This window comes from Zootoca vivipara, chromosome 9, assembly GCF_963506605.1.
Source record: "Zootoca vivipara chromosome 9, rZooViv1.1, whole genome shotgun sequence".
NCBI lineage: Eukaryota > Metazoa > Chordata > Lepidosauria > Squamata > Lacertidae > Zootoca > Zootoca vivipara.
The window spans coordinates 13,239,019-13,263,580 of NC_083284.1; the positions used below are offsets into that span (position 1 = coordinate 13,239,019).

General features: G+C 46.4%; 1 protein-coding gene across 12 annotated transcripts in view; it reads right to left on the minus strand.

Annotated features, from left to right (window-relative positions):
- The window catches only part of SEC31A (SEC31 homolog A, COPII coat complex component), a 56,118-nt gene that overhangs the window by 9,635 nt on the left and 21,921 nt on the right, over positions 1–24,562 (minus strand). For 3 of the 12 annotated variants that reach the window (XM_060278397.1, XM_060278400.1, XM_060278396.1), the window contains 10 exons: positions 21,178–21,304; positions 20,446–20,591; positions 18,377–18,550; positions 16,419–16,595; positions 14,400–14,492; positions 13,596–13,722; positions 11,856–12,212; positions 8,647–8,685; positions 4,878–4,936; positions 3,501–3,779 (listed from right to left, as the gene is read on the minus strand). In XM_060278397.1, coding sequence (XP_060134380.1) covers positions 3,501–3,779; positions 4,878–4,936; positions 8,647–8,685; positions 11,856–12,212; positions 13,596–13,722; positions 14,400–14,492; positions 16,419–16,595; positions 18,377–18,550; positions 20,446–20,591; positions 21,178–21,304 — 1,578 coding nt within the window. The remainder of the gene's footprint in view (positions 1–3,500; positions 3,780–4,877; positions 4,937–8,646; positions 8,686–11,855; positions 12,213–13,595; positions 13,723–14,399; positions 14,493–16,418; positions 16,596–18,376; positions 18,551–20,445; positions 20,592–21,177; positions 21,305–24,562) is intronic. The other 9 variants (XM_060278399.1, XM_060278404.1, XM_060278402.1 and 6 more) reach the window with 9 other exon arrangements.

A 24,562-nucleotide genomic window follows, 5' to 3' on the forward strand; every position in this document is an offset into this window, starting at 1 on the left:
CTGGTAGGAAGAATCAGGAAGACCAATTTTTTAATAAGGAACGGGGAAATTTTTTATAACTTATCTTAAAAACCATTGTGAAGAGTTAAAATTGTTAGCTGGATTGGAATAACGCTTGTAGTTAAATGGTGAATTTTGGATACAATGGAGAGGTAAAAGATTTGGATTCTTATAAAAGATGCAGGAGGAGATGATTAACGACAGGACCCACAAAGGGGAGAAGTCAAGTCCAGGAGATTCTCTGGAATCTTGTGTCTATGTTGGCTATGTGACTGTAAAACTTTAATCTGAAAACCAAATAAATAAATTTATACAATTGGATCAAAGGTCTCTCTACAGCCCAGCATCCTGGTTTCACAATGACCATGGGAAGCCTCCGAGCAGGACACGAGTGCAACGGCACTCTCACGTTGCCTAGCAACCACCTCTGATACTGGAGGGAATGTGGTTACCGCAACTAGCGACCATCGATAACCTTCCCCTCTACAAATTGGTCTAATCCTGTTTTAAAGCACCCATCTCTAAATGTTGTGGCAACCGCCATCATTCAACTCTGCCTCTTGGTCGCTCTCCCATCCAGCCTCCACTTCAGCCTCAGAGTCTGAACTGCTCTCTGCCCTAGCCTCTTCCTGCTCACTAAAGTCTTGTCACCTCTTCAGCTTCTGACACCTCCTCCTCCCAGTCTTGTCCCTCTTCTCCCTCTGACCGCTCATTATCGTCCCACCACCAATTCCCTGGCCCTGAGCCTCCTTCCCCTGGGGCAGGGGTCTGCAACCTTTAAGACAAAAAGAGCCACTTGGACCCGCTTCTGAAGGAAAAAAAAAACTGGGAGCCGCAAAACCATTGCGACATTTAAAACAAATATAACACTGCATATATTGTTTCTTAACTTAATGCTATATATACAGGATCGTGCAGTCAGCTGTCAATCTGAAGAAAAAAAGGACTTTCACTTAACAGTTCTTGTGCTCAGGTCTTGCTTGTGGGTTTCCCACAGGCGTCTGGCTGGCCACTGTGAGAACAGGATGCTGGACTAGATGGGCCATTGGCCTGATGCAGCAGCCTCTAAAGAACACACTGTTCTCCACTCCCAGCCTAGTTCCCTGACTCCATTTCTAAAACTGTCCAAAGGGGTAGCGGCTTCCTAGCATGCCTAGATGTAAGCCCCTCATCCTATACAGGCTGCCACCCCTGCTTGCTCCACTCGCCATCCCCTTTGCCAACCCTATTTCCCCCACAGCTCACCAAACCCTGCCCCCTTTACACCTAACGGTCCTAACCGAAACCCACCTCTCTTTGCACCTCACCCAGCCCCTCACCCATCTCCCTGCCTGAAGTCCCTCCCCTCCCTGCTTGGCCCAAGCCCCATGCCTTTTCAAAAGAGGGGGGAAGTACTTCAGAAAGCAGTTTGCCAGACAGCTGTTTTCATATGAAATTAAGGTTGCAAACTTCTTTCACCACTCCTGCTCCTTTGAGCAACAGTCTGGCCTGGCAGAAATTAACAATCAATACTGTAGAGGTGTTGTTGTTTTTTCACAGCACAGAGATAGCTTATGATTCATTTCCTCTGTATGTCGGGTGCAGGAATTGTTTAATAATAAGAACCAGTTGCTCTTTACAGTTTGATGGGTCAGTGCGTCTGGCTGTTAACCACAAGGCTGGTGGTTCGAGCCTACCCAGGGATGGCTCACAGCTGTGGGCAGGATTCCTGCATTGCAGGGGGTTGGGCTAGATGACCCTCGGGACCCTTCCCATTCTACAATTCTATGATTGTATGAAATAATCCTTTAACCAAATATTAAGTGATGCTTTATTGCATTCTCTGGATTTTTAATACAGCTGTTCCATGCTCAAAACTAATCCAGTTACAGAGCAGGAAAAAGGCATGGAAGAGTATTCCCTTTTCCAAAGGGAAGGAGGGGGGAAAGGCAGAGCGGGCGAAGAGGGCGGGGCACACACACAAACCACAGGGGAGCAAGTAGAGGTGGGGAAGTGTAGAACGCTGGCTGTGTAAAGCAGCCTTTGTCAACCTGGTGCCCTCCAAGAGACTTTGAATCAGCACCAATCAGCAAGAGATTTACTGTATTGAAGTATGTATTGAAGGGGGAGAGAGCTGATATTGCAGCTATAGAACAGAAGCAAGCAAAAAAGGGGGGTGAATGAAAGAACAGTGCTCAAGAATGTGAAGGGTAGGTTTATATTGTAGCAGAGCAGAAAGAAGAACTTATTCAAGCTCCAGTTCTGACATGCAAGGAAAGGGGGCAGGGGAACAAACAGTCGCTCTCTCTCTCTCTCTCTCTCTCTCTCTCTCTCTCTCTCTCTCTCTCTCTGTGTGTGTGTGTGTGTGTGTGTGGCAAAGGGGGGCAGAGAGAAGAAGGATGCAATGAGGATGAAAAGGAGGACCAGTTTGAGAGGGAAACACCGTGAGGGGGGGGGAGTGAAGCGAAAACTGAAAATCCTAAAAGGAATTTGGGGGGAGGAGGAGTGTGGGGAAAGAGAGAGAAGCATGGGGAAAGGGGTGGAAAGAGAAAATAAAAGAGAAAAGTCACTATCAGGTTTGGATTGGAAAACAGCCTTGCATCCTGTGGAATACACTTCAAATGGTAGATCTTGTTAAAGGAAACCACTTTTTTATCATTCAAACAAAAGGTCAAAACACCCCAACATTTAATTGTTATTTCCTCCGTCCTGTCATCAAAAGGGGGCAGGAAAAAGGACCTTATACATTTTATGAATGAGTAACAGATGGGACTCTAAGACTGAGGAAACCCCTTTTTCAGCTCCTGACTTCAAAGGTGCTATGTGTTTACACTTTCAATTGACACTCTCAATTGGGAGAGATCAGATAAGACAATAGGTGTGCATTCCAAACCCGCTGATGTTACAATGGACTGATCAACGAAAAGCAGCCAGCAAGGAGGCTTTACTTTAACAATTAATATAAAATTGAGATTTTAACCGATTCACAAAATTCCAGTGCCAGCTCCCCTCTGCTACACAGAACTCATAAATAAAGCGAACCAAGAGCACTCGATCACCCTCCTACCCCTCTTTCCCCCCTAGGAAAGAGACGAGCCCCCACCCCTTACACACCTCTCCCGCTCGCCCCACCTCCGCCTCCCGAGGAGGCGGCAGCAGCAGCAACAACAACACCATTTCAGCGGCTCCTCAAAAGCTGCCCTTTCTCGCAGCCGCGGCCGCCTCTCTTTAACCCTATCAGGGCTGGGCTATCCGTGCCTCCGTCACCCAACTCTTCCAGCCTCGGCAAGTCCACCATTTCGGAGCCGGCGAGTAGGAAGCCCCGATAGGGTTAAAGAGGCTGCGTGAGCCAGGCAGGGGCAGAGAGCCACGGCAAAGCTGTAAAGGAGCCGCATGCGGCTCCGGAGCCTCAGGTTGCCGACCCCAGCCCTGGGGAGTTCCCCTAGGGGGTTCTCCCGCTGGTGCCTCCCACCACTCCTTGGCATCCAGCCAGCCCAAGACACCTGGCCACCGGCTCTTACCTGCATGGTGTTGCCAATTGGCGCTCCAGGCGCCCCTTCCATGCTGGGCATGGACGCGGCAGGAGTCATGATGGTCTGGCCGCCAGGTTGTGGGACGTTCTGGTAAGGGCTTGGCATGCTAGGTTGGCCTGGAGGAAGATGCGAGGGCTGGAACGGAACCTGGGCGGGAGGCATTGCTGGCGGCTGCTGCTGCTGCTGCAGCAGCTGGGCTTGAGGGTCCGACATGGGGTTCATTATCGGGGCTGTGATGGGAACCGGAGGCATGAAGTTCTCAGGCACCTAAGGCAGAGGAAGGAAAAGAAGAGCTCACTTGAGTTCTTATGGCAACAGGTGTGTGATAAAATTATGCAAGAGCAGGCAATGATATTTGCTACCACTGTTGATAGGGCTGTTCACCTATCAAAATGTTATTTCAGTTTCTTGTTCATTGGGCATTCAAACATTAAATCAAACATTAAATTCCTATCAGCCCTAGCCAGCAATTTAGCTAAGTTTAAAGGAGTTCTTCATTCATGTAAAACTTGCTGTTGATTTTTCCATGCTCCAGTCTTTCATAAACTGAAATGCATTTGCAACCCTCTGATGATAGATTTAAAACAAATCCAAGATATATATATATTTTTTTAAAAAAACCATTATTTATGCTTTTCAGGTTTATACATTTCACAGATTTTACAATCATTTTAACATTTCCTTAAATTTATTTTAAATATCTTCTGCATATCCTAATTAAATTATTTTGCTCATTCATTCATCTACTTTAAATATAAACTCTTATAAAACTGCAGGTTATTACAACAATCCTGCCAATGTTCTTATCTGTTTACAATTTATCTGTAAATATTCAATAAACCATTTCCATTCTTTTATAAAAAGTTTGTTATTTTGATTTCCTATTCCTCCGGTAAGTTCGCCATTTCTGCATATTCCATAAGCTTATTAATAGATTCTTGTATTTATCACATACTCTATACAATTTTTTCCTAATTATATGATTTCTAAATCCTTTATGGAACTTTCACCTTTTAATACCATATGTAAGCGTGCCAACCAAAAATATTGGCATGACCTTCTAAGTCTAGAATATGTGAATTCTCTAATGTTATCCATTCCTTCAACCAGCAAAGACAGGGTGCCTCATAATATAGTCTCATATTCGGAAGGAAAAAACCTCCTCTTTCTAAATCCAAGAGATCTTAACCTCGAGTCCTGTCTTGCCTACTGGGGCAATTAAAAACCTCGTTTTGGGGATTGGGGAGGACACCACCACACAGGCTAAGATAACCCTCTCTCTGGCTGCTACCTTTGATCACAGGAACACCTGGGGAAGGGCCTTTAAAGTCACTCTCGGCAAGTCAGAAGTTCCTTTTAACCTACCTTCTTTTTCTTTGCAATTCTGCTCAAAGCAGGAGGGTCGTTCCAGCCATTCTGAGGTCCTGCAACAAGACCAAACAATATCAATGGAATGTAAAGCGTCCCAGATAATCAGGAGGGGCAAATTTTGCCACATTCTAACTAGAGGCTAGCATTTCATCGGAATCTAGAAATTTCAGAGCGGGGATGAGCATGTTCTGTATTTGAAACAGGAATGCAAATAACACAAAAACCCACCTTCTGCCTTCATAGCTTTTGGCCCAATTCCCTTGCTCCTCCTGCCCAACGGGAACCAAACTCAACTAGTTGCTCCTATATTTGTGCACGTTCTGCCTCCACTACCAGAATGCAGATTGCAAGCCCCATGTGGGTTTATACTACCTGAAAAGCTTTATGTAAATTGACGGCATAATATTCCAGTTACGATTAACATTCATTACAGTGCTCTTTGTCAATCTGGCATGGATTTGCAAGTACAATTAGCGTAATCACATATATTTGTTATTTATTGGTACATATTTAATACGGTCATTGACATTTCTATCATTGGGCTACCAAAGAAAACCTGAAATTTCAGAGATTTGTTTCGGGCGTTGTTAGCAACAGACACCACTTTGCAATACCGTGTTGCTGCTCAGAGGAATGCAGCCTTTTGGCGCTTCTTAAATGCTGGTTGATGCCCCAAAACGTTTCTAACTGAGAACGATGTGCTGGCCACTGTTTGTCAAAATATATGCCTCTACTGGTTCGCCCTGGAAGGCTGGGCTCCAGAGCCTTCACGGTGATGAAACTAGGAAGCTGCTTTGTATCGATCTGGATGATGGGCCCATCTAAGCACAGTTGCTTAGGCTGGGAAGCTTCCCTACACCAGGGGTGGGGAAAATTCCCAGCCCGAGGGCGTCATTCCTTTCCGGGGAAGCTTCCAGGGGCAACATAACAGTGGCGGTCAAGGCCAGAGGCAAACGTGGGCAAAGCAGTAGATGTCAATTTACCTTTGGACAGGAGGCCACTTCCCACAAGCGCTCACTCACACAACCCTCTACCCTCCATTAATGCAAGCAAGAGGCATGATCAGAGTTGAAGGACGCATTCCAGCCATGCAAAAACACTGGAGGAGGATGTGAAGCAAGGCTGGTGAGGGTTGTGGCCTGGGTGGGGTGCCAAGGGCCAGACAAAGCCCTGGAGGGCCACATTTGTTTGACCCACGGGCTGGAGGTTCCCTGCCTCTGATCTACCACGGACTGGCAGTGTCTCTCCATGGCTTCAGGCAGGAGTCCTTGACCACCTGGAGGTGCGAAAGACTGACCTGCGTACAAACTTTACCACTGCGCACTGCCCTTCCCAAAGGATTTCGCACTGGGAGAAGGAGGATTAAATCTGGGGGCACACCTGTGCTATTTGCATTAATAAAAAGTCTAAGGACACATATTCAGATATGCAATGGGCAAAACCATTAGCTGGTTACAATGGAACTGGCCCTGCTGAAGACAGCAGTAAATCTTTACGAGGCTAGGTTCCCGCCTAGCTGTAGTTTTGCTACACTTTTGCTAATGTTAGGATTAAATCAGCAACTGGTAGCAGAGAGACAGCAGGTTTAGATCTTCACTGCCTATCCTTTCCAGTGCAGACCACTGAAAAAGACAACCAGCTTTTGCAGCACAGATATCAGGAGAGAATCAGTAATTCCTGGCAACCCATAAATCCACAGCAGCGCCAACTTTTATTTTTTTTTCCAAATGGTTTGGATCAAACTGGTAAAAATCGGAAAGAACAAAGCTGCTGTGAACATGCTCATTTTAGTCACTTAATTAAGTTTTGCTGCTGCTTGGCAGGAAGCCTGTCTTGCAGAGCGAGAGAGCGCTGCCATAGATCTTACCGCTTGAATTCATAATCACCAACTGGGGAGTAGAGTAACAACGGCTGACCCGCTACCGAGCCCCTTGCATTTGCAGTGCCAATTACTGTGCTTCCCTGGAAAGAGCAGCTTCGCTCATGAAAGCGCTCCGCCCAGGAAACTGAGGTTGGTGCTGATAATGCCAAGGTTGCAGGTTTGATCCCCGTATGGGGAAGCCGCATATTCCTGCATTGCAGGGTAGATGATCCTCAGGGATGAAATTCATTACAATGTATTTGCTGCATCCTGATCTCTAACTGCAATATTTTAATCGCACTTAGAGTACTGGATTTTTATTTTAAATTCTATGGTATCAGTAAACCGCTCAGAGATTTTATTTTTGCAAAAAAAAAAAAGGAGGAAAAGGCTAAGCGGCAAACAAATCATCTAAATAAAGAAATAAGCTATGAACCTGTCCGGACGAAAGTGGCCATCTGGGCTGAACACACATTGATGTTATGGTCTATTGGCAAGGGCTCCCGAATAAGCCTTATTGAAAATGAATGAAAGTTATACTGAATGTGAATTCGGAATCAGTAGCTGCAGATGTTCCTGGTGGAAATTTGCTCTGGCTCAGGAGTACGCAGGGACCTCTCCTGCCCCAACAAACATGCTTAGGGGGGCAGCTTAAGTTGGGATCTTCTGAACTAATCTGAACTCAAGGGCCACTCAAGTAAAAGTAATGCAGGTTTGTTACACAACACCGATAGGTAATCAAAAATAATCACAGCTGGAGTTTTTAACCACAGTGCTATAATTTTCTTGTTACAAAATTGCAACTCCCATTCTCTTAAAATCTAGGATTAACTCAGTTTCCTTGAGAAATTTGGATTCCCATGGTTCTGCAGCACATTTGCAACTAAGGGCAAGAAGGTAAGTGTGTACTGGGCACAGGATTTCATTTTCTGTGAATTCCAGCGTTGTTTCTTTTCCAGAGATTCTAGTCCTCATGACTATAGAAAATATACATTGAGAGTGTGGGGATAATAATTGCTCAAATCTCGGAAGCTAGCAGGGTTTCCGATTAAGATTTCTAGCAATCAAGGCTAGGCAGGAAGGACTTCAGTGTTCTTCACAGCTCTTTCTCCCTCCCCAGGACTAACTAAATCATATTTTTTAAAAGGCTGAAAGTTGAAGGATAAATTAGGCAAAATAAGAAAAACAAAGGAGAAGAGAAATATTTGCTGTTAGCATTTCAACTTTTTCTCTTCCTCGGCCTCCTTCCTTCTATTAACCAAAACCTATTTCCTGTGCTGAAAGGAAGAACTGCAGGTAGACATCTTCACAACCCCTGCAATTCGTCACCTTTTCCATCAGCGCAAGCAGGAGGCAGTTTACAAATAGCTTATGCAAATCTGTTCAATCCGCACAAGTTAAGCAAATGATTCTGGATTTATTTTGGACACAGAACTTGGATTGATTAGGTGCAATTTCTTTTAACGTTCTATTGGAAAGTGCAGAATACACACGCCCTGATTTTAAGGATAGTTGCAAATATTTGGAAGATTGTATAACTGTCTTCTCAGCTTTTCTGAACATGAAAGGCAGCTGTCCTGTTCGTGCAAAAGACTGCTTCAAAAATTATAGTGCAGACCATGGAAATTAACATTTCAGAGCATTACTCCTCTCCCTATGAATGCAACAAACATCTGTTTTAGAAGTTGATCACATCTGTGGTTATAAATCCCAGCTCTGCTATTTGAGTCAAACCATTTGTCTCCATTAAAATGTTACCGAGTGTTAAATTTCATTGGATTTAACAAGTATTATTAGCACAAAGTATTGAATTTGCGGTCACATGCACTGCTAGAGTCCAATTTGTTAGATGTTCGTGCTGTGCCTTAATGATTTCCATTTTATAAAAGGTAGCTAAGTCACCTTGCAGGATACTGGCTGGGTCTTGTATGGATTGATAGTCTGCAGACAAAACGCAAAAAAACCTCAGGAGGCATTAAAAAGAAAAAAAAGATACACTACTTTCCCATTACCAGCTTTTTCCAAGCTTTGCATGTGCTGGAAAATACCTTCTAAGATTTCAAGAACAGATTTCAAGCGCCCGCTCTTACCAATTTTCACTCCCAGTTTAGCCATGCAGCCCCAGAGTTTGCCTAAGCAGCAAAGAACAAGCTACCTTCTCCAAGGAAATGGACTCAGTATCCACAACCTCCTCACTAAGAAAACCTAGAGGTGTTTCCCAGGAACTGTGGGATTCTTAGAGAACTCCATTTGAATAGCTGCTGGTGCTGGGCTGGGCTGAAGGCCTGGTTCCAATTCTTCGTTCCAAAGTCCTGTTTAGTGAGGTGAGGTGAGAATATTCTCCGGAGAATATTCTGCTAGAAAATTCACCACAAACTGTAAGTTCTAATGTAAGAACCAGTTTTATAACCCACATTTTAAAAACGCTAGTAAATAATACGTCAAGCTGTGATATTGCCAGTGTAAGTAATGAATAATGATTTTTTTTGGATCCAGTTACATTACTGGGCATTGTGTCATTCACCATTCGCAGTTCTGAAATGTGAGCTACAGAAAACAATTTTTATTTTATTTTTAGAATGCTATTCATTTAATTTGATGAACATTTAAACTCCTATGTATTTCAACTATATGCAATAGGCTTGGTGATTATCGTGAGTCATTCATGTTGAATTTTCAGTTTCAAGTTTGGTGCAAAAAAACCCAAAGAATGTGAATTCACTGCATTGCCCCATTGAATAAAAGTATCTTTACAGTTTTTGGTTGCCATCTGAACATGTTAACCCATGAATAAACATGTATATTAACTAATTATATAATTTTCAATGCATTAAAATGAATATTCTCCTATTTTAAATGAAAAATCGCTAATATTCTCATTAATTGAGAATATTCTCGAGGATTTAACATCACTAGTCCTGTTCATCAACGAAGCATTGCAAAGTGAAAATGGGATAACCCTGCAAAAACAGGGTTGGGGTAGGCATGGTCCTCTACTTGTCTGGACTCCAACATGCCAACAGTCAGGGATGATGGGAGCTGAAGCTCAACATCTAGAGGTCTACGGGCTCACCACACCTGTTTTAAGAGTTCGGCTGTGAACTGAACATGGAAGCTACTCCCATTAGAAAACTTTAGTCCACAGCACTCTTTGCAAGGCACCTTGGGACACGCTGTATTTCTTGAAGTGAACTCAAAAGTACTCTAACCCATTTTTCTACCAGGAAAGGGGAACGGTCTTAAAAGTCTGTAAAAGGCAGCTGCTGTGTATCTAATGTCATTTCATCCAAAACTGTAAGCTGTAATAGCCTTGCTCCCTTCATACCCTGGCCATAATAATAATAATAATAATAATAATAATAATAATAATAATAATACAAAGTTTTGGTCCCTGACAAAAGCTTTGTGTCTTCCTGTTATGCTTATTTGCATTTTATTTGCAAGGAAAGGAAAGCTAAAGAAAGAGTTGAATGACACCGATAAAGAAACAGGTCTGTTGTCATGCACCGGTAGCTGCTCAGGACAAAAAACATTAACAAAAGCAAGTTACCAGTTCTCTCATTTTGGGCCACAAGCTTTTGTGTCATGCTAACACACATGCAGAAGCAATTGTTCCAGACATGCTTGTTTAGTTCATGCGAGAAGAAAAACATACCTTTAAAGGGTTTCTAAATTGCTTCATCGATATTGAGTCTCACCTTTAGTGAACAACTCTCTCTCCCCCCCCCCCCCCAACTTACTGGTGCCAACTCCAATGGAAAAACTTCAGCGAACAATGAATATAAAGGGCTGGAGTATTGATATAATAGGTCAGCGGCCAATTTGTTCTGATTGGAATTACGGTGTCATGTTTATAAGGTATGCTCTGATTAAGTTTCCATAATTACTGTCATTATTTTTTTAAAGGGACAGGTCGGACTGCCCTGCCCCCACAATGTCCCCAACCTTGGGTTTAAAACAAGAACCCTGGTCCGTGCTCTCCTGAAACCATCTCAAAGCTTGCTAACGGAATAATCTTTGTTAAGAAGTGAGAAAGAGAGCACCAAGAGGCTCCTTCCTACATCATGGCTACCTGCCTGAAAGGGATTCTTGTTCCCATGCCACTTCAGAGAAGTATAAGGCTTCCCGTACTTACACGCTTCCATAAATACAAATGTTTGGTCTGTGCGGTGCGGCTGTAGCTTTGCAGGTTTTCCGGAGTGGCATGGCGGGTGCAACAGCAGTGGTAAGCAGGTAAAGTGACCGTACCTTAGGAGAGTCAGTGTGGTGTAGGGGTTTAAGTGCTGGACTCTTGGGCTGCAAAGGCCTGGGTTCAAATCCCCAGTCCGTTCTGAAGTTCACTGGGTGAATGTGGGCCAGCCACCATCTCTCAGCCTAGAGCATTTCACGGGGCACTTGCAAGGGTAAAAAAGGCAGGGGGGTGGCCCTGATCTCCCTGGCAGGCTAAAAAAATCTAGCAAACTGATAGCGGGTAACACACTTTTCTGCAGGAGGCTTGTGAATGCAAATTGGCTAGGCACATGGAAACAAACAAGAGCCAGGTCCCATTCCAAAGCCCTGTTCTTACAAGTCGCTGACTGAAAGCTGCCAGCTTGATGTCTTGATTTCCTTTTGGTCTTGTTTTTGGTTAAAACAAGAACGTTCAGCTAAGCCAGGGAGGATGTCAAGCCCCTTCTACAGTTTGCGAGCCTCTATGCCAGGCACCCCCAAACTTCGGCCCTCCAGATGTTTTGGACTACAATTCCCATCATCCCTGACCACTGGTCCTGTTAGCTAGGGATCATGGGAGTTGTAGGCCAAAACATCTGGAGGGCCGCAGTTTGGGGATGCCTGCTCTATGCTATGCAGCAAATGACTCCTGGGACTATCTCTGGACACTCTTTGACTCACGGCAGGAGTGTTTGGTCACTCACACTGCCCTGGATAGAGCAAGCTGCTGGCCCTATACGGCAGGCAAAAGATGGCGATGCTTTTCAGAAGCACGCAACCCGAGCGCCACCAGTTTTGTGCGGAACCATGTCAGCATACACATGCAAAACAACAATGACAATAAATGAAACGTGCGCCCGCCCCCCCCAATGCATAACAAAGGCCCCTTTGCAAGCGCAGACCTGTTCTTTGGGATGCAGCGAGCTCACTGGTTGCCGGCTCTGTACCTGAGGGTCCAGGAGGCAGCGCATACGGCAGAGAAGATGCTGGGGCTCCTGGCCGGCCATGCTGGAAGGAGGCACCAGAAGGAGGGGGAGGAGGAAGAGAAGAGCTGGGGTTCAAGCTGGTCGGGGAGGGCTGGGGCTGGGCTGGGTACAGCGGGGAGGGCATGGAGGTGGGCGGGTTAGAGGGCATGTAAGGAGGGTTGGGGTTAGCGTAAGAGGCCGAGGCAGGAGGGGGCGGGGGAGGTTGCTGCTGGTGGGGCTGATAGAGCGACGGTCCCCCCGTTCCGAAAGAATACTGCTGTGTTGGCTGGCAAGCTACATTGGAGAGGGTGGGGGGAAAGGAGAAGGTTAGGTTAGTAAAATGAGGCCCAGCTGAAAAAGGGAGAAAACACAGCCCTCCTAAGAGGGGCTGCAGGTTAAGCATTCCACATAAAGGTTCCTGCTTTAATACTGAAGATAAAAATGGAAAATTATTATTAATTAAATTTGCATGCAGCCCAACACATGAAGATCCCGCACTACATAAAAATACATAATGAGAACACAGAATGCGTAATAAAACGAGAACAAAAGCAAAACAAAGCAATAACCCCCCTCCCACAGACACATTTAGAATCGTGGGGTAGGAGAGCTGGGGCGGGGGAATCACATCTGGCAACCTATGCTCCCCTTTGGTCTCAGATAGTACATGGGTAGAGGAGCCCAGGACACAAATTTTCACAGCCGTCTAGCTGCTTATGGTGGCACATTTACCAGAAGTAATGTATTTAGTGTTCACTCTGGAAGTGCATATCCTGTTTGACCAAACTAAGCCTCCTAGACATGGGTAAATAAGGCAGCTTGCCCTGAATAATTTAGAAGACACATTGTTCAGCCAAGTGCCATCTCTTCCTCAGAAATCACAACCCTTTGACTCGTCTGTTCAAAAGCTCTCCCTGCACCCCGCCACGTTGCCCGGCAGAAATTGCTTGGATGTTAAGTGCTGTTACCAGATGAGTTATTAAGGGGCGATGGGGAGAGAAGAAATCAAATGAATATCACAAGGTTGCAGCTATTTCACTGCAAAATCCATAGCTCATTTATTTAATGCCTCTATGATGCCTGAAGAGAAATTTGTCAATCCCAAAGGGAACCTGAGCAGCATGGTGGGCCGAGAACTGAGCTACAGGGAGGGAGGGAAGGAAGGAAGGGAGGAAGGGAGGGAAGGTTTAAGTTCCTTCACAGTCATAAAAGATACAAGCCATTCTGGGCTCTTGGGATACATGTTCCCATGTTATTCACAACATTAGTCTGGATTCAGCTAACCGGATGTTCTAGCAGAAGCCAGTGCAAGGCCCCTTACCATCCAATCTGCCTTGCCAGGGTGGGTGTATGATACTACTACTACAAGTAGTAGTAGTAGTATCAGTAGTAGTAGTAGACCACCCGTCATCTGCAGATCTCAGGGAGCTGACGGAATGAGCGTATTCTCACAACTTCCTCCTTCAGCTCTATGTACTTTTCAAGGGAGAAAGATGTGATCACTTTTACCCCCTTGTGACTAAGGCAGTGGTGTTGGGGAGGGGGTGGTTCAAAGGCTTCGTGGGCACCAGGGGAAGATCTCAAGGGTTGCCACAACAAACAACCTAGGTTTATAGCACACTAAGCTCACTGTAAGAAGAACAAATGGGGGGATACTAGGAAGATTGCGCTACTTACGTTGTGGATACGCTTGTTGTGCTGCAACCTGAGTGTACATATTGTAAGTGGGAGGCGCCGGCTGATGTGGTGGTGCGCTGGGATTAACAGCCCCTGGCATAAACCCTGGAGGAGGAGGGTTTTCCCCCTGGGAAACAAATGGGGAAGAGAAGAAGGGTTTGGTTTGGTTAGGTGCATATGAAGCAAAGGCTTGGCCCAGAATGACAGTTCCCAAAGTTTAAAAGTCCTGCTCTCAAAGCACTCATTAGCTCACACACAATTCTTTTCCACTTCCCACCTTACTTTGGATGTAAAGACAGAACATGCAACAGGGTGCCCAAGAAACTGGCAATATCCACCTGCAATCCTTAAAAATGGAGAAAACCTAAAATGTGTTGAATTCATTACGGGGAATGGGGCAGAGACGGTCAACTCAAGGTGCTTTTAAGGGCTAAATCATTTATTCAATTTGTTAGGGAGGGAGAAATGTGGCGGGGAGGAATTAAGCCCACCTGTTCCCCCAGTGGAAACTATGGGGGCCTCATTGATTGAACTCGAAATCTGATTCACAGGCCAGAAGACATCTTGAAATACAGCAAGGCCAGCTGGGAAATCTGATTGAACTGAAACCTGTGCCTACTTCCCAGATGGCCAGTAATGCACTGAGAATGGCAAAGTGTGTTTTAAAAAAAAGGTGATGGAGCGGGGAGGGAGCATAGGAATGGCACAGAAAGGGATATGTGTGCAAGTGTCCAATTTTTATTTGAAAAATAATAATAACAAGGAGAGCAGATCCTGCTCAAAGAGGAATAATTAATGTTATACCTGTGTCTCAGAGGGAGAGGCTGCAGGAGGATGGCTGGGAAGGGCAGTGGGGTTTTTGTTACTCCAGGTAGTGACAGTAGGGGCAACTCTAACCTGAATTGAACAGAGAGATACCAATCATGGAAAAATAAAACGAAATGAAAAAAGAAGAAGAAAAAGTCCGAAAGGGTGTCAAACAGCCAGAATGCTCAAAAAATGCCCCCCAAACATACCAAACAATGCCAACCCCCTATTTGCCATGCTACGTAACAGTTATGATTGTTTGAGACCTTCATCACTGTATTCTTAGGAGCCAAGCAGCCAAGACAAGGCAGCAAGGGGAAAGAGAAGAAGCGCAGGGGAAGAAGGCAGCCAACGTTAGATTTCACCTGGTTAGTGCTGTTGGATTGACTAGGGCGCTTTCCTTTTGTCGTGTTTTGCATCCCTAACAAGGTGCAGTCTCAGTGCCAAGTGCTGCTTATCTAATACTCGTTTGCCTGGGTTGTTTTAAAACGCAGGAACAGACAGAGAGCCCTGTGGAAGGCACCATGAACTCCCAGAGCATACAAGTGAAGAACACAGGCTGAGGGTGGGGGAGACACAAACCTACACAGCACACCTGGCAATACAAAACTCAGCGTGGGCACCAGACTGCTCTGAGACTATTGCAGCTGCTGGGTTGGGATTATGCCATGCAGTGCTTTTATGTTTTTGTAAAAAACAAACAATGGGGTGCCCGTGCTTATACTGATGAGTGCCATGGGTGCCAGCACAAAATGGCTGGTATGGGCAGCAAAAAAAGAGGTGCTGGAACTCTGTAGCAATGAGTGCTGTCGCACAAACAAAAGGCCTGATGATATTACAACATCAAGATGGGAGTAAGACACATTATGTTATTTGCAAAATCAATACATGGTATTATGTTATTAAGATACACAAAGGAAAGGAGCAAGACCCAAACAGCACAGTGGCTTCTGCTTGTATTTAAGACTCAGCCACATACAGAGATTGATCTGTGCTTTGCCTTTCACACCAGAAACAGGGTAGAATCAGCACTTCCCATTTACCAATATACAATATACCATTCCGCTTTCCTTTGGACCACACCAGCAAGGCTGAGAGGAGGGTCTTGTCGTCTGGGCAGCCCAGGACGTCCAGACACACTGTCCAGGCAGTATGTCCAGGGAGGTCACTTCGGTGCTGCTAGCACAGCGGTTTGACTTCACCCCTGGGGGCACACTCCATTCTCTCTCGAGACAGATGTGTGCCGACAACTTGTGTGCTTAAAGAAGAGACGAATGTGCACATCCCAAAGACAACTGCCAGGGGACACACAGCCTCTCCTGGTGTATTAGAGGCAACAGAACAACGAGGTGCAAGTTTCACGCCCTCTATCCATAAGAACAGCCTTGCAAATAGGCTCACAGAAGTTTCTAACATTTATACTTGTCAATTGTTGCGTCAAATAATTTTTTTTTCCTTTTAGCTTATAAACACTTCTAGGCTTGGTCACCTGGAGAAGATGCTTGCTCACCACAGCCCTAACTGTGTTTTAAGTCTGCTATCATGGCTGTCTGGCAAACATATCGGAAGCCTGAGGAGCCATAAGCCTTGGAGCAAAATATCCAGCTTATTTCAAGCTGAAAGGGTAGTGGCAAAACATGCACAGGGAATTAGAGCAACACAAAGGGTGGTGGAGGGCCCGGAGAGAGAAAGCAGGAGAAAATATCCCAAGCAGTATTTAAGGCTACAACATTCGGCATTTAAAAGAGCATTCCACATCAGCAAAAGCTTGTGTGGCATCAAAACCAACACTCAGGCAGGCAGGCAGGTTCGCAAGATTTCTATGATCACTTTTCAGAAAAGCATGTGTACAAACTGCATAAAGCACACGCAGAGGCTGCTGCTGGAAAGACTTGCAAGAGGTGCTTCATACAGACGCTGTGGGCACGGAATGCTCAGAACATTAGGCAGAACGATGCTGCAGCAAAGCTGGGTGTCCACATAAGCTGAAGTGTGGCTGCTGAAGGTGTCCGTTACCTGATGATAGTATTGCTGGGCTGGGACTTGTGGCATCTGCGCCTGGCTAGCCGCAGGTCCAATTCTCCCCCTGGGTGCAACAGGCTGTCTTTCGTAAGGAACCTTTGGTGCTTCTGGGCCCCGGGAAAGCTCTCCTTGAGCTCTACAAATCCTTTCCCGCAGCAAGATGATGTTTGGCTGCAAAGCAGAAAGAAACCACAAGGAATTGCACACATACACCCCACAAGCAAGCAGGATCCCATCAAGAGAACTGGCGCATTTGTTATTTGACACAGAAGGTGGCAGAAGAATAGAGTCGTGAAAAGGCACAAGGACTCGAGTTACTGAAGTAGAATAATTTTTCGCCTATGCTGAAGCAGGGACCCAAGGAGACACACAAATATATCTAATCTTTGCAAGATGAGGGGTGTTCCACAGTTGAGCCTCCAACACAGCTCTTCTTCATAGCTCCTGCTCCAAAGCCAGAAGAACTGATCCAACAAGGAATTCCCACTCAGTCATTCCCTGTCCTGGCCTAACTGGGCCCTGCAATGTTCAACCATTCATTTATCCATTTTCCATCACTGTCCTTATATTTCTTACGCACCCTTGTTCACCATGTGGCCCCAGGGTGGGTTACAAGTACTTAAAAATACAAGACTGAAAACAGATGGCAATCAAGAGAATAGGGCAGGTCCCAATGTATATACAAATCTCTCTTCAGTGTCAAATGCCAGGGTAAAGAGGCGTGTCTTCAGAATCAGTGTGTGGTGTAATGGTTAGAGCGGGCATCCCCGAACTTGGCCCTCCAGATGTTTTGGGACTACAATTCCCATCATCCCTGTCCACTGGTCCTGTTAGCTAGGGATGATGGGAGTTGTAGTCCCAAAACGTCTGGAGGGCCGAGTTTGGGGGTGCCTGTGTTGGACTGAGACCTATGGGACCAGGGTTCAAATCCCCACTCAGCCATGACGCTCGCTGGGTGACCTCGGGCCAGACACTCACTGACCCACCTCGTAGGGTTGTTGTGTGGGTAAAACAGGAAGGCGAACCATGTATGCCTCCTTGAGCTCATTGGAGGAAAAGTGGGATATAGATGAAAAAAATTAAGAATCAGATGGAAACTACATAATGAAGATGCCAAATGAACCTCTGCGAGGAGGGAATTCCACAGCTTGGGAGCTGCCACAGAGAGCACCCTCTCCCAGAAGACCCTTAAACTTTTGAGGGTAGTGGAACTACCAAGAAGCTCCCCCCCTTCCAGGAAGTAGTCTTTCAGATATTTGGGGTGCAAGCTGTTTAGGGTTTTAACCCAGGGGTCCCCAGACTACGGCCCGAGGGCCGGATGCGGCCCAATTGGCCTGCCAATCTGGCCCGAGACGACCCCCGCCGCCCGCTCTTACTGCGCGCAGCGCGGCAGCGCTCTTCCGGGTCGGGAAAAAAGCGCCGAAAATCCTTTGTGCGCATGCGTATGGGCCTCTCCCGACCCGGAAGAGGTCATTTCTGGTGCACTTCCGGGTCGGGGGAGGCCCATACGCATGCGCACAACGGATTTTCGGCGCTTTTTCCACCCTGGAAGCGCGCCGCCGCACCAGTAAGCGCCCATGCGCATGCGCACGGGCGTGCACTCCCCTGCCTGCCGGCCCGCACTCCTCTGTCCTCCGGCCTGCCGCGCGATCGGCGCGGTGGGAACCGGCCCAAACGCCGGTAAGTCTGGGGACCCCTGGTTTTAACCTAATGTGAGCATCTTGAATCAGACATGGAAATGAACTGGAAACCAACGCAGCTGTTTAAAAACAGGGTTACCTAGATGGTAAGTGAAAGCCCAGCTGCATTTTGGACCAGCTGAAGTTCCTCAGTTGCCTTCAAGGTCTGGGGCTGATGCGTAGCTGCGCTCCACAATATCTGGAGGGCACTAGGTTAGCAAAGGCGAATCTAGTGTAAGGCAAGGGAGGGAAACAAAAGCCGAGCCCATTTACCTGGTTGGTGTTCTCGGGAAGGAAAGCTAAAGCTGCAGTGGTGCTGCCCTGTGAAGCCAGGAGGTTGGCATACTGGCTCATCTTGTCGGCCAAGAGAGCCCCGACTGTGCTGGCATCTGCCACCTGCGTCTGCTGCACCGCCTTGCGCAGGATAACCACTTTCTCAATGAGGTCCTAGAGGGAGAAAGAAAAAGGAAATAGATAAGCGGCAAGCAGGCCAGTTTGGATTAAAGAGTTTCTATTTGCATGTGGGTCCCTTTCTTTTACCCGTAGGAGCCACAAGAGCACAGAAAAATTGCAGGTAGCCAAGTTATACAAGCCCATAGCTGGCTGGCATTCACAAGCCAAAATGGCAAGCTATACTTCTGTAGCTGAGCAACCTTTTTCTTCTTCTTTACATACAGTCTACAGGGGAAAACAAAAACAAAACAGAGCAGAGTTTATTCATTAACTTTGCAACCCGCTCTTCCTCCAGTGGACTCAAGAGTGGAGGTCTCATTCAAGCAGAGCTGTGGCCTGTGCCTTCAGACCATTTTGGGAGGGCCAAACCGAAGCAAGTAGGCAAGGACTCTTTCTCAATCCCATGAACCATACCCAACAGCCCAAGGGAACGAGCAGAAGAATCCTATCGCTGATCATCACCCAACAACAGGAGTGGACTGGTGCTCTGCTTGCGGGGTCCCCACAGGCATCTAGTTGGCCATTGTAAGAGAACAGGGTGCTGGACTAGATGCTGGGTGTTGGGTTTGAGCCAGCAGGGCTCTCCTTACATCTTGGGGGGGGGGGGACCCTGAACAGAACAGCTATGTGACATTCCAGAATCAATGGTGAGGGCTGGTGACTGTGCAGGGTTCCCCATATTTCTGTTGCTAGCAGTCTTTGGACTACCACTCCCACCACCTCTAGCTAGCAGGGCCAGTGGCCGGGGATGATGGGAATTGTAGTCCCAAAATAGCTGGAGACCCAAGTTTGGGAAACCCTGGTCTAACGGGTGGGGATTTAAGGGCTGCTGGGGAAGCTCTGACTTCATGCCTCTGTTTGAGGCACTTGGGGCAAATTCACTTGCAAGTGTCACGCTTTGGAGTGGGCTACTAAGGGCCTACCATTGTGTTTGCTCCAAAATTCTATTAAGTTAATTGCCAGAAGGAGCAATTGTGTGGCAAGCGCTGCCCCGTCCTTCTGGCCTGGAAATTTGTGACCTGCTCTGCTCCTCAATATATTTCTCTCTCTCCTGTCCCACCCCCCAATATTTTGTTGTAAGCTGCCCAGAGTGGCTGGGGTAACCAGGGACATTTTTCAACTTCCAGGGACATTTTTCAACTTCCTACTAAATAGATGGGTAACCCAGTTGGATGGGCGGGATATAAGTAATAAGGTAAAGGTAAAGGGACCCCTGACCATTAGGTCCAGTCGTGACCGACTCTGGGGTTGCGCGCTCATCTCGCATTATTGACCAAGGGAGCCGGCATATAGCTTCCAGGTCATGTGGCCAGCATGACAAAGCCGCTTCTGGCAAACCAGAGCAGCACATGGAAACGCCGTTTACCTTCCTGCTGTAGCGGTTCCTATTTATCTACTTGCATTTTGACGTGCTTTCAAACTGCTAGGTTGGCAGGAGCTGGGACCAAGCAACGGGAGCTCACCCCGTCACAGGGATTCGAACCGCCGACCTTCTGATCAGCAAGCCCTAGGCTCAGTGGTTTAACTACAGCACCATAATAATAATAATTTGTTCAGGAAGGGGCTGCTCTTTATCAAGGGCTGGACAGCCAGAACTGCCACTGATGTTGGCTGCAACTTTCAAAACTTTTGCCTGAGCTTCCTCCCTGTGAGCTCACAAAGGGCTGGGACCTTCTTAGAAATGATTTTTGTTCATTGTTCTGAATAAATGAATACAATGCAAATGAATAAATACGCACAACTTTTGAGGTGCCAGTTAGCAGATTGCATCCAAAACGGAAATGGAAAGGTACTTTCCAAAACCCACCAAATTTCATGTAAAGTTTAAAGGCGTCGTGTTACCTCACAGGGGACCAGACCCAAAACGGAACTAGTTAACAAAGAGCTACCTGAAGGGAAAGCGGAGTGCTTCCATCTTGAGCTTTAGTCCAGCAGGCAACCAGCTTTTCTACATTTCCAGCACAAATGTAACATAGGCAAGCCTGAGTCTGCAGATGGCTGTCACCTTCGCTCTCAAGTCTAGAGCCCAACAAATCTAAGAATTAGAAGGAAAAGAGTGCATATTTGAATCCTTGCAATTAAAACCTGCACTGTTAAAAATGCACCAATGTCTAGTTCAGATGTCGCATTCCATATGACCAGAATGTGCCGAGGGCTCAAGTGTTCCCTCTTCCATTTGCTAGTAATCTCTAGCCACCATTTGTTACGACATTCAAATTTGGCAAAGTTATGGTTGGTGCTAATCTCAGCTGCCCATTCTAGACATCATGAAAAACCTATGATTATAGGAAATGGTGGTTACAAGAACTTTGTCTGTAAGAATTAGTGCTCCAGTTCGCTTCCCTGCCTCATCCCTCCAAATCCCTTTTTCCTTTTGTGCTGTGCCTTTTAAGACTGTAAGCCTGCAAGTTGGATCAGTATTTTCATTGACATTTTAGGAGCCGCTACAGAAACCTTTTTCAGCTGAAAGGTAAGGTAAAAATGCTTTAAATAATCATAATAATCTTGTGTGCTTAATTGCTTACTAAATGAGATGTGAAGGAAAATGCAAGCTCTAAAAAAGATGTTGCATTTTAATTAAAGAGTAACCCAACACCTTCATCTGTGTCTCGTTTCCTCACCACAGAGAGCAGCAAATTCATCTGGCCTTGCATAAGTCAACACGGCAGCTAAAGCTTCCCTCCAGTTTTGCAGGTCGCAAGACTGGACAATCTCCTTCCAGTTCTTGGTCACAACTGCAGTGATGAGCTGAGAAGAAAAGGCAGAGAACAAATAAGTGTATTAAGACTGCCCTGTTCTAATGCTGTGCATTTACCGACTGAGCATCCTAGCCAAGAGAGTAAAGCGGTTCTGCAAAAACTTGCTTTAAAAACAGGACCTAAAGACATGCACACTGTTCACTAGTTACTGCTACACTACAGTAATCTTGTGTCATGGTTTTGTACAAGTGAAATCTGTAGTTGCCTAATCTACACATGCAGCAGGATGTGGTGGTAAAATAGAAAATATTACTTCATACTGCAGGGGGTGGGAATCACATTTTTGGAATGTCTCTCCTATTTTTTAAAAAAGCCTTGCAAGTAGAAAACTAGCACATAAGGGAGAAAGATCTTAGTCCAGCCACTTCAGTTGTGCTAGTTTCCCCCTACCTACAGGGAATTGTTTTTTGTTTGATTCACATATAGGAACAATAAAATGTGATTATTCCAACTTGGGGTGCAAGACCATACACTCCAAATTCCTCCCTACCCAATAACTACATCATCCCTAACCACCACAGAATGCAGGTGGAGGCTTGCTTGACTGAATGTTTCTTCCACACTGAAAAGTAGATTATCAGGTAAGGAAAGTCACAGACTAGTCAGATGACTCATCTACAACCCCCTGCCTGATAATCACATTTAACCAGCATTCAAAACTCCCATTGTTCTAGGTGCGTTTTGCGACAAGGAATTTCATTAGCTTGAGTAGTTTCTGAGCTCTGGGTGCAGTACTGCGCTGAAGATTTCAGATTCAAACTGCAGAGTGGAAGGAAAGGAGGACCTTTTCCTGCCTCCCCACTTCCAGCTACTCTCTGACGACTGGGGAAGAGACCCTCTGAAGAATATTAGGGGGGCAGGCAGGGGGAGAATGGCTTTGCTCTTTTTTGCAGTCTTCAGATGAGGACTAGACCATGCAAATAAAAAATGAATGTAAGATTTTAGCTAAAATTCATTCATTTTCAGCTTTATATTCTTGCTATTAAAAAGGCGCGCTTAGGCATTCCGCTGTTGTGCCCATAACCTAGGTTTAAGGTGCTATTTAGCTCCTAGCTTTCCTGTCTCAGTTTGTAACACTGCATCCAGCGCTTGAGAAACAAACAAACAAACAAACAACAAACAAACAAACAAACAAACATGTTCTCCCCCATTTCCTGCCTGTGTTTCCTTCCACGGATCTTAATCTCCCTACAGCTCTTCTCCCTTACTACATCCTCACTTACAATTTAACATCACGATCTCTTCCTTCTGCTCCCAGCAGCTTTGGACACGGTGAAGGTGCAATGAGCACAGGACATTGGTTCGTGTGCACTGCACTTCCTTCTCCTGTGTTGCTTCACCGCATCCACAAACATTTAAGCCCCCAGGATTTTATAGCGTAGACCATGAGTCAGCAAACTAAGGCCCCGGGGGCCGGATCCGGCTCAATCACCTTCTGGATCCGGCCCGCAGACGGTCCGGGAATCGCCGCGTGGAGATTCTGATGAAGGGGGAGGAATGGCTGTGCCATTCCTCCCCCTCCCTCACACACACCGCGGCGGCGGCGCCTCCTCCCTCCCTCCCTCCTCCTGGCTTCTCCCCGCCCTGTCTAGAGGAGGAAGGGGCCTGGGCCTTGTTGAGCTGCGGTTGGCTGAGTGCCATTTTAAACAGCCCCTCTCTGGAGCCAGCCCTTTCGCGCTGCTCATTGTCCCTCCACCGCCAGCCCCTGCCGCTTGCAAGGCACAGGAGCCACAGTTGGCTGAGCGCCATTTAAAGCAGAGCAGCCCCTCTCTGGAGCTAGCCCTTTCACAACACTCATCGTCTCTCCGCCGCCGCCAGCCCCTACCACTCGTAAGGCACAGGAAAGCAGCCACCGGGGCTCGTCCGGTGCTGTGCAGAAGGGAGGGGAGAGTCAGTGAGGGGAATTCCCCCCCCAAAAAAAATATAGTCCGGCCTTCCACAAGGTCTGAGGGACAGTGCACCGGCCCCCTGTGGAAAGTTTGCTGACTCCTGGCGTAGACATTTAAGCGCCACCAGACACACCCTAAACAAGACCCCAACAACAGAGGCATTTGACAGGTTGGAAGACGGCACATCTAACATTGGAGGGGGCAGGGACCGAGAAGAAGAACTCGATCTATGAAATAACAGGAGTATGAGAAGAAGTAGGGAGAATTCCAGAAGTGTAGTACTGTATACTGTTGTGGCTTACAGATAACTGCCTAGTCGGCACCATCGAATGTTTTATTCATCAACCTATCTGCTTCCAGAAACCAAGGGGTGCACAAAAACTGCCACAATTAACTGCACCATTTGTCTTATCACTAGAAGTTTCAGGATCTTGGTAATCTAATTCAGGAACTTGATTGCCTAAAGCTGTGCCTAAATTGCTTATCATCGTCTCCCGGAGGACTGATTTTCTGAGTTACAGCCAAAGAAACCTGGCTATAACTCCCTTGTTTGTAGGGACAAACAAGGGAGACTTCAATCACGAGGAGGTGTGAACAGCTGTCAAGTGGGACAGATTGATAGAAAGTAAACAATTGAAAAAAGAAGCTCGTTTAGGAGGGGAGCTTGGCTCCATCTGAAAAGGACAAAAGCAGGTCTGCATGATAGTGTTTGGGGAAATCTCACTTTGCACAGTTACATGAAAGACTGACCCCAAGGTCCATTTCTAAAACGCACAGCCCACCTCTGGGTCTGGCAGATCCACATGCCTTTGCAGCTGCAGAGGTGGATGGAGATTTAAGCCCTGGGCCAGTAAAAACGGAGCAAAACAGTTTCTGCCAAGAGTTCTTGGCTACTGCTGTTGCCCTCTCAAAAATGTCCACAGTATAGGACAAACAACAGAAGCATGGGCGCACCCCACCCCCAAACACACATTCTTGCCAGAACGTCAGCATTGTCAGTGCATGTGCAGATCTCGGTTTTAATAAAACGTACAGCGAGAATTGGGCCAACACAGAACAGTCTGGAATTGTCTTTCTGTGTGCACCAGGGGATTTTTCTTGGCTGACTGTACCATTAGCTTGCTGGTCACTAACGTCCACAAGAATATTTTAACCCAGCAGCAGTCAATCTTATCAGCAAGGGTGCCACAAGTCAAGTGTTAAGTGCTTATACAGCCTTTTTAACACAGAAGTTGTAGGAAAACTAAATGGAATGTTTTCCATGGCTTTTTTAAGGCCCTGCCTCATTTGCTGCTCCAGTTGCCTGACAGCCTCAAGGAAAATGAAGGACGAGGCGAAGAAGGGACGAGGCGAAGAAG